The sequence below is a fragment of the Lemur catta genome, chromosome 8 (genome assembly GCF_020740605.2).
Source record: "Lemur catta isolate mLemCat1 chromosome 8, mLemCat1.pri, whole genome shotgun sequence".
NCBI classification, from domain to species: domain Eukaryota; kingdom Metazoa; phylum Chordata; class Mammalia; order Primates; family Lemuridae; genus Lemur; species Lemur catta.
In genome coordinates this window covers 4,442,145-4,458,520 of record NC_059135.1, presented here as the reverse complement: position 1 = coordinate 4,458,520, position 16,376 = coordinate 4,442,145, and the positions used below count along the sequence as shown (strand labels likewise).

The 16,376-nt window shown below is 45.0% G+C and overlaps 1 protein-coding gene across 5 annotated transcripts in view; it reads left to right on the top strand.

Moving 5' to 3' along the window:
- AGAP1 (ArfGAP with GTPase domain, ankyrin repeat and PH domain 1) overlaps positions 1 to 16,376 on the top strand; it is a 507,675-nt gene that overhangs the window by 248,019 nt on the left and 243,280 nt on the right. For all 5 annotated transcript variants that reach the window (XM_045560337.1, XM_045560338.1, XM_045560336.1 and 2 more), the window contains exons 7-9: positions 6,055 to 6,182; positions 7,372 to 7,527; positions 14,352 to 14,444. In XM_045560337.1, coding sequence (XP_045416293.1) covers positions 6,055 to 6,182; positions 7,372 to 7,527; positions 14,352 to 14,444 — 377 coding nt within the window. The remainder of the gene's footprint in view (positions 1 to 6,054; positions 6,183 to 7,371; positions 7,528 to 14,351; positions 14,445 to 16,376) is intronic.

The following is a 16,376-nucleotide window of genomic DNA, read 5'->3' as shown; positions in this document are numbered from 1 at the left end:
AATGTGGAAGTGATTGGGCCAGACCTGATTTTAGAATGATAAACGTGGTGTCTGTGCAAAGGATGGTTTGGAAAGGGATGAGACTAGATTCAGGGTGAATAACTAAGTGCTGATTTTAAGGTAGTGGCAAGAAAAAGGATGAAAGCGTGTTCTAGAACAAGGATAATGAATTTCTCCTTGTGGGGTCACTGTGCCCAGGGGAAGATCAAACACATGTTAAAGAAACTGTTGGGGTTTAGCTAAAACCATGTCCCGGAGCTTATATCACCTTATAAGAACTCTTTGGTAGCTTTGAACCATCAAATGATGTGTAATCAGCCTAGAATTCTATACCCCGCCAAAATATTAACAAGCAATAAGGGTTGGGTAACAGCAGTTTTAGATACAGGAATCTCAAAATAAAATACCTGTGTGCTCTCCGGGTGCTGTGGGAGCCGGCTCCTGAGTCTACACCTGCAACTCTGTCTCAGCCCTCCCCCAACCCGTCCCACACGCCCGTTCTCAACCATCCGGGGAGACGTGATCTGCATCTTGCTAACCACACCAGGTATTTTTCCAAAGCCTAGACCTTGTCACTTGTCCTTGAACAATTTTGATGGCCCCCTGTTGCCTTAGGGATGTCACTGTTTGCATCCCAAGTCCTTAAAAATGTGTTTCTAGTTGTCCTTTTCAGCTTCTCCTCCCCCATCTTCTTACAGCCTCGCCTGGTCCCCATGGGTGATTCATCCGTTCTCTCATCAACCCAGTTGGTGTGTGCTTGTCCAGGGCCCCAGGAAGGTAAACCGTGTGGCCTCTGGCATTTCCAGAATAGTTCCAAGCTCCATGGAATTGCCCTGTTGTCTTGGAACATGCACTGACTGTATTTCCCAATTGACAGCAGGATTTGGCAGGACCTCCATGGGTGTTTCGGTGCTGGGCCATGCTGTGGGTCCCGGGGTTCACAGATTGTCATTCAGCAACATGTTGTAGCCAGGGAACCCAAGAGACCTCCGAGAATGCGTGTGCTTCCCCCACATTCTTTCTCTCTCTCTCTCTCTCTCTCTCTCTCTCTCTCTGATTTTATTTAGTTTTTCTGGTTCAGTTTCCTTGATACCCAAAATATAGATAATATGCAGACACATCTAGGAGATGAGTTTGGATTACTAACAGTACAGCGTACACCTCCTTTAACATTTATTAACTTTGGGATTTTCATGATGAGAAAAATTTCCACTTCAGAGTTCTTTTCATTCCTAAGTCACACATTCTGAACCACATAGATAATTTAGTAATTAATTTCTTCTTAATTAATACGATAGTTTAATGATCACTGTACTGTAATTTAAAACTGAGTTGAGACATTAGAGGATCTTTTATTTGTTACTGGAAGATTTACGTCTGTAGCGGTTTCATTATTTATGGGAGTCCTGCGGGTAAGCCCCCGCGGTTCTCACACAAGAGCCTTTCGGCGAAAGGTGCAGGAATGTTACCTTCGGGTGGTCACGCCAGAGATAAAGACAAAATGTGTAATGACTGTCACCTTCATAAACCGTGCTTTTAAAGTATTTTTGAGCAGATTAGTGTTTTTATAAGTGTGTCTGTCATAAACATTTTAAGGACTGTTGTAGGGGTTCCCATCACGCTATTGTTCCTCCCCTACCTGCTCACTCAGCACAGCCCCTCCTCCCCAGCTGCTGCCTCCCCTCCACTCCAGCTTTCTCCTGAGCAGAACAATGGTCTTCCTCAAATTTGGCTTGATTTACGCTAAATCACCAGTTGGCATCTAATTGTGGCTCTTCACGGTCACTCAGATCTGGGCACTCTCACAACGTTGCCCCCACTCTGCCCGACACGTCATCTGGTCCCCCACGCAGCTTGCACGTGGGACTTACCTGAGCTCTCTGCTTACCGAGCAGGGACTGCGGTGCTCACACCGTAGTGCTAACGTGGGTGACCCCGGGAGTGGGGAGACCGTCCTTCACAAACACGGAAGAGCCCCGTGTTGCTGAGGAATTGCGGGTCTAGAGTTTGTACGACCAGAGCTGGTGAAGAGCTGCAAGCGGAACAATGCCGTGGTCGGCTCTGCCTTAGCTAAGGTCACCCTGCCGCGTGTTCGGGGCCTTTAGGCTGCAGTCCCGGGACTTCTTCGGAAGCTGCTTTGGTCACCAGCCGTGGAAGGATAAGTTCTTGGGTCAAGGCAGCGGCAGTGAAGATGAATGCAAGAGAAATCCTGGTCGTGGAGTCAATGATCTGCTGTGTCCGTGCCCAGGGGATAGGTTGTAGCATCGACTGAGAAGGTTTGGGAGAGGCGGGGCGGCTCAGTCCAGCCAGCGCGGCCGTGGACGTGCCTGTGGCCGTGGACGTACATCTCCCCTTATGTCCGCGGACGTACATCTCCCCTTATGTCCGCAGGGAGATGCCAAGGCGGTCACGGGATGTGTAGCTCCGGGATGCAGGAAGGATACACGGCAGGGCTGTTTAGGGCCGTGCTGGGAGCCCTGAGCGTTGAGATGGTGACCAAGACATCGACAGGGACAAGCTCGCGGTAGCCGCTGGGCTGGGCCCTCCTGGTGTGGCCAAAGGCCGTCCTCCTCCTCGTTTAGTGTGAACAGTTTAGAAACAAAGTGAAAGTAGGAACTGAGCATCCTGTCAGGATTTAACGAAGTCTTATATTGGGAGCTGGGAGTCTTATTGGGAGTCTTATCCACTAATTAAAGGTGCCGTTTATCTTCTATCCAATAGAAAATCTAAAATTTGTGGAGACAATAAATACATAACGTACTTTTTTAGTTGTATAAGTTCTTAAACTTCTTTTTCATTGAAGAATGGAAACACATGCATGAAAGTGTAGTTCGGCTTTAAAAAGTGTCACAAAATCCTCCCCATGTCAAGAAGGGGCCATTTCCTGCCCCTGGAAGCCCCTCGAGCCCTCCCCGGGCACCAGCCCACCTTCCTCCCTGAAGATTGATGCCCTTCTCACTCTGACGCCAGCGACTGGGCTTGTGTTTGAACTTTGTGCAGCATGATTGTACATGTACACACACTCTCTCTCCATTAAAGGGGCTAATTAAAAGGTATCTTTCATGTTATCCAAATACTATTTTTAAATTGTAGAGAAAGTGACTTTTAAAACAGCACTATGGAAGTGCCAGGAGGGTAATTAAATCGGAACCATCAACGGTAAAAGAGCAAACATTTCGGTACCTACTCGTGACACCATTGTAGATTTAGGAGTAGCTCCTGTGACAGTTTCATAGGAAAGCATGCCACCAAATTGAGAATATGTCAAATCTCAATAATAACATTCCAGATTTTTCCAAGTGAGTTCAGGTGATTGTGTTTCTGATACATTTACATTAAACATATATGTGTTTCCATATGCATTTATATAAAATATGTAGCAAATTCATATTTGAATGATCAAATGTAGATAAAACCTAAATGGTTATAAAAATTGCCCAGCCAGCATAGTATGGGGTAATATTCATGTTTTAAACCCATTGACATTTAAATGTTCTAAATATCGTGAGCAATTAACGATTGTAGTTACAGAAGAACAGCTCCCTTCCCCCTTCCCTCCCTGACATTCCATTTCCTTTGCATTGTTTTTTGGGGGATGTGGGGGTGGTTCATCTGCCCACACAGACCTTCCCAGTTCTCCTGGCCAGGAATTCTGAATTCACCCAGACGTTTGCATACTGGTGTGAGGCATGGGCCATGGTACTTTCTTGGATGGCAGTTGTCACTTTAGTTTTCCTCCTCCAAACCTATTCATTTAGGGTTGTCTTCAGTGAGGCCTCCAGAGATACCCGCCCCCCCAGGACATAAGTAACAGCAGCAGTTAGCAAGTTTGTGGCTATCAGTGAGCAGTGGGCTCTGTAGTAGATTTGCGTTTTCATGGCAGGGAGAGATGGGCACAGCTTCCAAAACAGTCCCTCACCCCCTTTCCTCTTCCTCCTCAAGTCAGATACTTTTTGTTTTTCATTAAATAAGTTTTCCCTTATTCTTACGGAGTATACTGTAGTTTAAAGCAGTCTATATATTTTTGAATAAAATATTTATAAATCATTTTCTTTCATTTGTGTAACAGAGTAGGAAAGACGTAAAAGTTATGAACATGCTTTGTACATCTTGTCTATGGTTTAATGAGGGGCTTTATTGTAAAAATATTCACTTTACTCATGAATTTGCTCTTCCTGGTCTCCAAGTAGGAAGGATAGAACATTCACTTGCATTGGAAGTTTCATAACATGAGGATTTAATAACATATTTAACTTGTCTTTGGGAGTTTCTCAGATCTACCCCTCGCATGGGAAACATTTATAGAAAATGTCTACAAAGCTCTCAAAGCATGCATCCTAGCCCTGTTTAGTTCTGACATTTGTGCATTTCTTATGAGTTTAAAGATTAAAGTCAGTGTGACCATCGAGCTGAACAGGAACTCTGAGGCTGGGGGCAAATGAGAATGCAGTATAGTTGATAATCAGAAGTCCCTTTTTGCTATTTTTTCAGAAAAAAACAGAAATAAATTGGCAATCACCAGGCAGTCAAGATTTTTGGTTATAAGTTTCCCTTGGTCTTTGGAATTTCAGTACACCTGTGTGACACCCTTTGCAGCTGTTGAAATCTGATCTTAGATTTTATTTTTGAGTTCACATAATGATTTTTAAAATATTCTAATATATGTCTTCAAAGACCCCGGATCAATATGCCAATGGTTTTGAAATGACAGAGTGCTGCGATATTCCTCTGTAATTTAAACATGATTAGCTGATGAAGGTTATGATCAATACACTACGGGAAGATAAATTAATTGATATCATCCTTTCAGGATGATAAGAGGCCTATTGGAGGTGGGGTGTAACTAATGAAGCTGCTGCTTCGTCTCTGTGAGCCATTTTTTACATATTGCATTTTCACTTAATCATATTTATACTATCATTCATTTACATGGAAACCATAAGCTGTGGACAAACCAGTTCCTTAGTAAAATTGTGTTCATTTGTAAAAGGAATTATCTGCAAACACGACGTGGGCCCCTTCCATGTTGTAGCCTATTGCTGGGGAGAGACGATGTGTCCCTTTCATGGGCATCTTTGAAAATAGCAGCAATTTGGGCAAAGGCAAGGATTGAATATCACTGCACTTAATTACAGCTAGTCCCCAAAGACACACATCTATTCAAATAAAAACTGTAGTTATTCTGCTGTAGTGACACCTATTGGTGTAGGAAGAGTTTTCTAATCGTTGACTTCCTTTCCAATTAAATTCAATATGCTTTATCAGCCAGCCTATTTGCCAAGAGAAGTTATGGCTGGTTGAATTTAGCTTTGTATTGATTAAGATAAACTTCCAATGTGTGTAGCAATATATTTAAATAAGAAAAGGCCTTTGATATAATTACACGTCCCTGAATATAATTCCACACGATAGCTTGTATAAGAGTGAAGAGTAGTTCTTTAGGCTTTGCTATAAAAAGATTTTTGGCTTTCAGAGGGGTTTAGTTAAATTGCCCTGTCTTATTTAGGATTATTTTTCCTCCAAGTAACTGGGACAAACATCATTGTATAAGAATAACTTAAAGGAGATGGGTGTGTATTTTTGGTTTCCCATTCCTCTGAGGTCTCCGTGGAGTCAGGGGCTGGCTCCTTCCGTCCGTCTCACCCAACATGGCCTCTACTACCAGCGTCACCTCCTGGCCCGAGGTGGCTGCAGGGACTGCAGACGACATATGTGCATTTCAGGCAGCAAGTAGGAAAAAGAAGAAACGGGCAAAGGGCAGCCTCTCAAGGAAGGGTCCAAGAAGGTGTGAGCGGTCCTTCTGCTGGCATCCGGCCGGCAGGAGCTTGCTCACATAGCCAGTTAGCTGCGGTGGGGTAGGGGTGGGGGGCAGGAGGAGGGTCTGGGAAATGTCATGTTTATTGCCATGGTCATGTGCCCAACTGAAAATCAGGAGTTCGATTTTACTATGAAAGAAGGGAATAATGGCCTTCAGGAATGACCAGTGGTCTCTGCTACATTCCTTGTGTCTGGAAATCGCTTCACACTGATTTCTTTTGTCTCTCTGCCCACTAGTTGCCCAGAAGATTGTCGCCACGAGGAAGAAGCAGCAGCTGTCCATAGGACCCTGCAAGTCCTTGCCCAATTCTCCAAGCCATTCCTCTGTCTGTTCCGCCCAGGTGTCCGCTGTGCACATTAGCCAGGTATGTCAGGTGATGTGAGAAGCTGGGCTGACAGGCACATTGGAACCAAGAAGCAGGTGTAGGTGATGTTCACAGACAATGCCGAAGTTGATTTTTTTTTGTTTTCAACTTAATAAGTAACAGCATGTTGTAATTGACTTAACATTTCCTTCAGAAACTGCTGTGGCCAAGTAGTTTTTATGGGAATCCTTCTGTAATGTTTTCTGTCTTCATGCTGCCTGTGCTGTGGGCGTGCTGGCTCTGGTGGCCAGCCAGGGTGTGTGCCGACTCCGCTGGAGATTTAAACCACCCTGCTCTGGGCCTGTCCTAGTCTGCTTGTAGATTGAACAGTCGTGAGTAAATTTTAATGGCTAATCCCACTATATGCTTAAATTTGGCGGCAGCACTCAATTATAATTACCATCTCCCTTAGGTCCCATAGAAACTGCTGTCTTTCTATAATAGCATTTTGCTAAATTATTTATTCAGAAGCAAACGAAATAATTGTCACTTTGAAGAACCTAACCCAAAGCCTGGTAAAGAAAGAGTGGCTTTGTTTTGCCCATATTTGTTTTGCGATGAATGTTTCTTGGGCGTAGTCTATTGGAACTTTTTTTTTAAGCATACAGAGAAAAGGTTTGGTGTCACGCTTTCAGTTTGATTGGGAAGTCAATAAGTTTTTTATTTATTTATTGTCAGGGCCTATGCAGTCAAGAATGTTAATGTCTTCACTGTTGGTATCTTTAATTTTCTGTGACTCTTGAGATATTTTCCAGTAGCACTCACATTTTCAAGGTGTCGTTTTTCAGGATGGTCGTTGTGGCTCTACTGGGTGAAGCTGTCCTCTCTCCGCACCTGCTCTAGAGCAGTGAAGGGACCAGAGAATCTATCTGGTTTAACCAACCCCTTTGTTTTTCAGAGGAAATAGAAAATGATTACATTTTAACATAGATTTTTATGTTAAATCGCAGAGACTTCATTTCCTTAAGTCCCTTTTCATAGGCAGAACAACTAGAGGAGATGCTGGGTCTTCTAGAATGAGACGGTGTACTTGATGCTAATGCAACTGGTAGTCAGAGAAGCTGCCTCGCTTGTCCCCACGAATCTCTCCTTGTGACTTTCTAACTTATTGGTTATGACCCTGCTGAAGTGGTGGCCTTCCGTTCCCGGAGTGTGTCGCTAATAAAACCTTGGTTTTTGATCGTTACAGACAAGCAATGGAGGTGGGAGTTTAAGCGACTATTCCTCCTCCGTTCCGTCGACTCCGAGCACCAGCCAGAAGGAACTGCGGATCGACGTCCCCCCCACTGCCAACACGCCGACGCCCGTCCGTAAGCAGTCCAAGCGCCGGTCCAACCTCTTCACCGTGAGTGTCCGCCAGGCGGGATCTCAGTGTGATTCTGAGGGGTTTCGGTTAATGCCAGTCTGGGGCCAGACGGTTCGATGATACTTGCAGAATTCAAACTAAGTGAATGTGAATAGCATTGATTTCTGTGGAAGTCTAAGAAAATTATGAGAAGCAAAGATTATTGAGTAGAATGGGAATTTCTCAGTGTGGACAAGTACTGACACGTGTCAAAAATGAAGAGGAAGGGGTATGTTTAAAGATATTTATAATCCTGTGACTTCCGTGGTCTCTCGCTGAAGATGTGTTGCCTCGGATACTGAGAGATGACACAGCTCTGCCAAGATGCCCACGTGTATGTGTCTGACCCTTCAGAGGAAACACACAAGCCGTTACGGCCCACGGGCCTCGCTGCTATCTGAGGACTTAGCTCAGGGGCTGGAGGTGGATGTGGCTTTCGGCACCACCAGCCTCTCAGGCCTCGTAGAGGCTCACCGTTCACGGAAGCTTTCTCCTGGGCTTTCTTCAGAATCACCTGTGGAGCATTTTAAAACCAGAGATGGGGTATCTGGGCTCAGATTTATGAACTCAGACCTGTGGCTGCAGCCCAGGCTTGTGCAGGTTTTAAAGCTTCCTGGCAACTGAGATGCAGAGAATCCCCGAACAGCAGAGGCAGCCCTTCCCTTACGCACAGCAGACATTACCAGTCAGTCATGGGGTCTTCAAGGTTGAGCCCAGAGCTCCAGGTAAAGCCGCTGTCCCGAGCCTGAAGTCATTTGACAAGAACAATGCTCCCCCCGACCCGGCGACCAGCTCTGTGTATTATAAGTACGTGCCTTTAAACAGTGGTGCTCAACCACGGTGGTTTTGCTTCCTAAGGACACTAGGCAGTTTCTGGAGAAATTTTGGGTTGTCACAACAGGACGATACAGTACTGCAAGCATCTAGTCATGGGCAGCAGCCAGGGTGCTGCCAACATCCTGCAGTGCACAGATGAGCCCCGGGGTGTCAGCGGTGCCCTGTTCCGTTGACCACTGCTGACTTAGACACAAGGGAGTTTGATATTTTCTGTCTTGAACTAAAGGAGGACTCCGAGGGGGTGGCCGGGAGTCTTTTATCTGATCCACTGCCCTATTTGATGATGGTGTTCTTGATGCTGTGGCTCCCACCTTCCCCCCAGCCTTTCCCGCCATGCTCGTGGCAGTCTCCCATGGGACAGCCATTACGTCAAGGCCTGTTGCCAACAGCACACTCCCTCCCCACCCTCCCCTTTGCTGATTGCCCACGGCCACGTCAGCCCCCACAGATGCTGAGTCAGTGGGGTCCACTCAGACACACTGGGCTCAGACCCTGACCCCCACCACTGTCTGCTGCTGTTTGATCTTAGACAAGTTACTTAACCTCTCTGAGCTGGAAACCATAGTACTTCTGTGGTAGGACTGCTGGGAAGATGCCCTGTGAGGGCTGGAGGAGACTGGTGCTTCCATTATGAAAATGATTTCTGCTAGTGTTAGGCAAAAGTAGTTGTAGGACTACTCGAAAGATTGAGAGGTGAGTATTTAGGTTTCTGCAAAATACAGGTGAAAGTCTGATACGCTTAAATGTGTACATGAATCAGATGTTTCGTTGTGAAACTTCTTCAGGCACACGGAGACTGACAGCAGCAGCCTGCATAGCTATTACACTCCCCGGCTCTGCCGAACACCTGCGGCCCCCTCTGCACCCAGGCCGGCGGCTGTCGCTGGACAGGGCCAGCTCGCAGAACAGGTTGCGCACTCACTCATGACTCAGTGGGCTCGGGAAACTAATTCCCAAAGATGCCGCGGGGAGTGGAGGGGGCCTCAGAGAGGGTGAGTGGCCTGCAGGTGGTTAGTGCCGTGGGAGGCAGGAGGGCTTGTTATCGTGGTGACGAGATTGTCCTCTGTGTCATTGCCACCCCATCCCAGCATCTTTCAGGGGCCACTTTTACTGCTCCTTGACTTTGGTTTCTATTCTAAGGAGATAAATAATAAACCAGGCAGTGTTTTTAGAATGGGACTATTTAGAGGGAAACCACCGGCACACCCTTGTCCCCACCCTTTGTAAGGGCAGCGCTGGAGTTGAACCGTGCCAGGACACTGTACCCCGTACCCTGCCCGCTGTACTGCTGACACCCCAGGTGGCTTACAGAGAACACTTTATTTGAGGCAGAGAGAATCAAAATAACAGCTCGGTTAATAAATAAATATTTGCTTAACCTCTGCTGCCCGCAGAGCCCTGGTTTTGCTCAGTGTCCGGGAGGAACACTTGCTGCCGGAGCCAACCCGTACTCAAGAGAGAGTGGTTTAAAGGGAAAGGAGAGGGGCTCTGCTGAGAGGGGAGCAGGGGACTGGGAGGTTAAGGGCCCTTCTTCCTGCTGACTCAGCCGCAGACACGCCCACACGTGCACACGGCGTCCCCCAGGAAGAGGCCGGGAAGCCACACTCGCCGGGGCAGGGCAGGTGCAGAGCCAGCAAAAACTCGTTGTGGTGATCACGTTCACCATTAATTACATCCTCATTAATGTATCTTATGATATGATGGCCTGCCTGTGAGTGAGTGTGTTACCAGTGTTTGTTCTCTTTCTCCATAATCTTGGAGAACAATCTGAGAGTAAACCATGGCGGAAATGGATTCCAGCTGCTCAGATACCATTGGCGGGAACGGAAATGAGGGTCAGGAAAGAAGCTGATGCTACAGTAGATTTGCATCGTGGCCTGTAAGGGAAAGACGGCCACAGTCCCGGGCAGGGACCCGTGTGTTGGTCATTCCCGGGTTTGACGTTGCACAGAATGACGGTGGTGGTGGTGGTGGTGGTGGTGGTGGTGGGGCTGATGCATGAGGTGTGATTGTAAGTTGAAGAGCTTGGAAACATTAACTCCACTAGATGTCAGTGTCATCCAAGGAATGAAAAGAAGGCAAATTAATTTTGAAATCATAGCAATTAAGAAATTAAATTCTTTTCATTACCAGTTTGCTCCTATTCTTAAACATGTAGAATTTCAAAGACTCTTTGTCCCTGGTGACTGTTGGTGATTATTGTCTTAAATTGTCAAAATGTGTATTTATTTAGGAGTGTCTAGTAGGAAGACAGATGCACCATGTTCTGACAATCTTAGTGAATAAGAATTCACGCAGACTAGGATTGTGGCACCCAGATACATAGGGCACCATCCACCTGGTTTATTAGACCATCATAAAGAGGCCATAGTTAATTAAGTAGTACACACATCATTTTTCAAATACCATGCCTATACATTTATAACGTAGACCTGTAAAAAATGTCTGGGCTGACATTTTTAACTCCAAATGTCTGTTTATATATATATATATATTTGTAAATTAAAAAAATCACATATACTTTTTACAGAATTATACTTTACTAATCAAAAGCTGAATTACATCTTCACTTATTTGAAAAATCATTGTTTTGAGCAAATATACATTAAAAGACTATATCCATGTAATTCCTGGTTTTGTAATATGGGTTCTGAGAACTGTTAGTTTAGTAGCCCTAGTTTACATGTGGTTAAAACATTTTATTAGAAAATATTTTCAAACATACAGAAATAGAAAACACATGCACACGTGCTGTGCACTGCATCACATGCAGGCCTTTTCCTGCCACGCCACGGCCGTGACTGCTTGTTGGAGAAAGAAGCAAATTGTCAGTAAAAGTCGCAGCCTCTCCATGAGCCTCCCGAGTACATTCTCCTGTCCATGTCCAGGGGCCTGCGTTCGCCTGAATTTCATGCATACTCTCTGCATCCGTGTTTTAAACTTAACTCTAGCATGTGTCCTTGAATTGTGCATTGCATTGCTTTGCCCATTTTCAAGCTAGATAATAACAATATCATTTACATGATATTTTTAGAAAGCTTACCATGTAACGCTGATACCATTAAATAGAGCCAAACATACCCAGCACCCAAATCATGCTGGGTGTTATTGTGAATAAACCTTGTCCAATTCACAGAAACTCATTATAAAAGTAAGGCAGCAAAGATGATAGTACAAATGGAATTGTTGGATGGTGTTTTGGTTTTCTCCAGAGAAGGGTGCCTGAATGCCTGTTGCAGTGTGTTCCAGCAGCCCTGGGTTAAAGGGGAAGAAGCAGGTTTCTGTTGACAGTGAGGGCTCTTGGCAATGGTACTTCTGTCCCTGTGAGCAGGTAGTTGGTGGGGGTGTCCTTATGGCTTCTTTCTACATGTGGGGGGAGTTAAACATTTTCATAAAGAAGCAGGTGATAATTAGATTATTTTAAGCTTTCCTTCCTCTGTGTTCGGTGTTTGTGGAGGCTAAGCAGTCACTCATGTGGTGTGTTGTGCACGGACTTTGTAGGATCAACTCTTGCTGCATGTCTAGCCGTGCATGGCAGGGTGGGCACCGCGGACATCACGCCTGATGTTCTCGGTGAGTACTGAGGGCTGCTCCATATCTGATGATTTCACGGGGCTGTTTCAGCTGTAACAGGAGGATGCGCTGTTAGTGATGAAGTCTCCAAAGTTGGCAGAAAAACAAGGAGACGCCCCTGGGAATTCCATACGTGCTGCAGTGTCTTATGTCCAATGGGTTTGTTTTAGTCTGGTTTTTGGATTTCAATTTTATTGGTACAGCCTGTTGTAGACCTAGTAATTGTGAGGCTGAGATACAGAAACCCTTTCCCCCACGGCTCACGGCTGCTCTTTCCCTGGTATTTTAGTTTCATGACTCTCTCCACCAAATTGTTATGGTTGTCAGGAAATTTTTGCTCTATTTTTGCAGTGAAGTCTTACCTAACTTTCGGTCTCATTTATCTCAGAGTGTGTGGCCAGATACTGAGCTCGCTTCTCTGTGGTCCATTCCGTGGTGTTTACAGCAATACCGTGGCCATTTCTTCCCGTCTCCCGTGGAATCCGAATCTCTGCTCTGAGATCAGGGCGACTGTGGGGACGGATGTGCTGCCTTGAGGAAGACGTTAATTTTTTTAATGTTTGTTTTGTTAATTATTCTGGTTAATAGAGAATAATGAAGATGGATCTTCAAATTTAGAAATTTAGAATTCGTAAAATTCCCAAAGTACCATTGATAGTCTTTGTCGATTTAAAAAATTTTCAAATGTTATCACTGTGAGCTTTGAAGTTTATTTCACAACTAGGAACTTCAAGTGCCAGGTTTCTCGTGCATTGAGATATGAGGAAAAGAGAATTTAAGGCTACTGTGTGGCTCTTACAATACATTATTAATTTAAGAATTAATTAAAGAGAAAAGTAAGCCCCCAAGCCCTAGCTAAAATTCATGACAAGAAGTTGATAAATACCTCTATTTCCCTCCTCGCCCAGAGGGATAAACCTTATGTTTTATATTCTTCTACAACTTCTTGTCTGTTGCTTGTTTTATTTCCTGTCATCTCATTTCGGCCTTCTACCTCATAAAGGAAAACAGTACACCTGGCACATAGTAGGTGTTCAGTAAACGTCGGCTCTCGTAAGCATCGGCGAAGCGTGTTTTCTCATGAGCGCACCTGTTCAGAAGAATAAGACCATTTGAAGTCCTAGTTCTGAGTTTACATTGTGGGGACTGTTCTTGCCCTCCTCCCTAATTTGGGGGGGACAGCTGCTTCTGGAAGCCTAAATCTGCCCCATAAGGCCTTGTTTCTATTACGTCCCATGACATTGCCCCTTTTAATACTAAAAAACAAAAATCAGCTGCTCCATCCCACATCCCTTTGAATCTGATTTCATTAGCTTTTCATTGCAGCCCTGGACACCACAAAGTCTATTCATTTCATATATCATCTCAGATTTGAAAAGCACATGAAAATGTTTCTCCATTTTCAATATTGCGTGAGTAATGTTCCCATTGAAAAGTAATGGAGTGAAGTTGTCACTTGTCAGCACAGTTATTAAGGAGGACGAGTCTCAGATCTTTCTCTCATAATAAAATAAATCTGTCAGAAAATCATTGTGCTCACACTTTCTCATGCCATCAAGAGATGGAGGCTTAGACGCTGGAGCTCCTTCCATTTTCCCAGGTCGAGGTCCTTCTGCTTGGGGCTTCCCTGGTCAAACGTCATCACCCTTCCCGCCGACTGCCAGCTTCTGGGTGGGTCACACGATGCCAACAGCGCATCCAAGATGATTGTTTGAGGAACTTGGCAAAGAAAGCTGCTCACTATTTCCCAAATACTGACATTTTGTCAAAAGGATATTTTCAGTTTCTCCCTTTATTATTTTTTCTTATTGTATACTATTTTAACTTTGAATTTGCTATTTCCTATCCATCCAGAAGCAATAAAAGCAATCTATTAACTGCACCTTGATACTAATCAAGGGTATACCGTTAAATCACACAGCTGACTTAGTTAACAGAATTTTTTAAATCATTCAGATATTAATTAAATATATACATTCATGTAGTAGGTTTCCAAATAAACGTTGAGGATTCCTTTTGTCCTCGGCTACATCAACTGCAGCTTTAGAATGTGTTTTCCTGTTGGGCGTTACTTTCCTGTATGGTCCATTGGTTTCTAGTAATTGAATTTTGAACCCTTTAAAAAAGAATTAAAAGATAATTTTGCAGTGGAAAAGTCAGAGAAAGTTTAGAAAATTTTCTTTAAAATGATGAGTCAGTGGAGACAAACCACTTAGCAGTCTGCTTGCAGGACGTGTGTGTGTGTGAGTGTGTGTGTGAGTGAGTGAGTGAGAGTGTGTGTGTGTGTGTGTGTATGAGCCCACACATATATGTGGCTTCTAAATACGCCTTGGCAGGAGCTGTGCAAATGGGCAGGGCCCTCGTCTGTGAACTGCAGCCCTCACCCCAATGCCAACTTTCCTTTTGCTTTGCAGTCTCGGAAAGGGAGCGACCCAGACAAAGAAAAGAAAGGCCTGGAGAGTCGCGCGGACAGCATCGGGAGCGGCCGAGCCATCCCAATTAAACAGGTACGCTGCCCCCCTCCGCCCTCCCCCGTCGCAGGAGACACACCTCGGGTCCTCCTGGAGATGCCGCAGGCTCGCGCGCCAAGGTTTGTTTGATGTGCTCTGTTGATGAATGTAGAAGTCACTCACTTGACATCAATTAGAAGAGGTTCCTGTGTGTATTAAAATGGGATCATTAGAATAAGAAGCGGGAGCGGTGACAACAGATCTAATGAAGTGCGGGCTGCCCGCCTGCAGATGGAGTGTGTTTCGAGGCTGAGCTGGCTTCAAAGGCTGCCTTTGTGGCACAGCTTTGATTGGGCCGCTGGCCGCCAGGCGACAGGGGTGAATCAGATCCCGCACGAGCGCCTCTCGTGATCACGGGAGTAGCCCCACGTGGCCCTAATTTGCTCTCACAGACGGACATCTGAACACCGTTCCAGGCTGGTCTGTAACAACGAGGCAATTAGTTGTGATAATCATGGCCGGTGTGTCAGCTGCGCGCTCTTGTTTGTAATTTGCTAATGAAGGAATTGTAACTTTGATTAGGTTCAGTTTCATTTAGACCTTATTATATAAAGGAACATTTACAGCTGTAATGTGGGGCCTTAATTAAACTTCCTCATTACACAACAGGACTTGAATTCAAGCATTTGTTTTGGCCTATGTTGCTAGCCTGGAATAGGTTTTCATTAGCCCTGAAACTGGATATTAAATTACTTTATGTCGCAAGTAAAAAACGCTGGAATTCACAAGTGACGTATTTTGCTGTTATATTTCCAAGGAGAATAAAAATAAAGAGTTCATCCCTGCACAGTAGCTTCTGGAAATGTCATCTTTTGGTGTGTTAAAGAACGCCAATTGATTCAGCGTGCATTCTACCTGAGAAAAAGCAACGCTGTGGGCAGGATAATGGCTCTGCCTCTTAAGGACACGGCTCAGGACCGACGAGCTTCTCGGGCTCATCTTGCTTCTCCGCTCTCTCATGCAGGCACCTGGACTCCATAGGTGCTAGCTACCCCTAAAGAGGGTAGTCTTTCCGCAAATACAGTTGGATTATTTCATCCATGCACATTTCACCCATTTGAGACATAAGAGTGCAGCTTTAGCAGGGGCTGGGCCATTTGGGCGTGCAGCTATGGGAGAGGAACGGGTTTAAATAGGGCCACGTGTCTCCGGTAAGACCAGAGCAGGAAGTCCACAGGTTTCCTGGGAAGTTGGGGGACTGTTGCAAAGACCACACCTGCTCCGGCAGCATAACTGAGCCTGCCTGGGAGTGAGTTTCCTACCTCCTTGCCCGCAGGTCGGTCACGCCTCTGCCAGGCAGAGGAGAGACTGGTCTGAAAGTAGTGACCACAGCCATCGTGCCTCTATATAAGACACGCATTCAGCTGCCAGGCCACAAATGTGTGCATTGGCATGGGGCATCTTTTGGAGACATTCTCCTCCTGCCGTATATTTTAAAACAAAACAACAATAAATAAACAACTTTCCCCTTTGCAGGTGGGTGGTGTTTTCACTATAAAACTGTTTCTTTACTTTAGAGGTCCATGCACATAATTGTTCATTCTTCCTCTGTGCCCTTATTTATAACCTCTCTACATAAGTAATGTAATGTATAATTTTTATGCTGTTGATGCTATTTCAACTAGAATTATAAAAATTAACCGTTTTTTTTTTTTCATTAAACAAACTGCTGTCAGGACATTTACTTTTTGGAATATTAAAACTTAATAATAGACTGTTGCCTGAATTCATGTCTGTTGTTGATTTGGGTGGGAGTGCTAGCATGAGCCCCCCTGTGCCAACCAGGCAGACCCCCAGTATAATTGAAACCTTCACTCAATTTGTACCCTGCTCATCTGTGGAGGGGGCTAGCTTTACAGGCTGGATTTTCAATATGTGCGCAGATTGGAGTTGACCATCAAGCGTAAAATGAGTATTATCCAGTCCTTG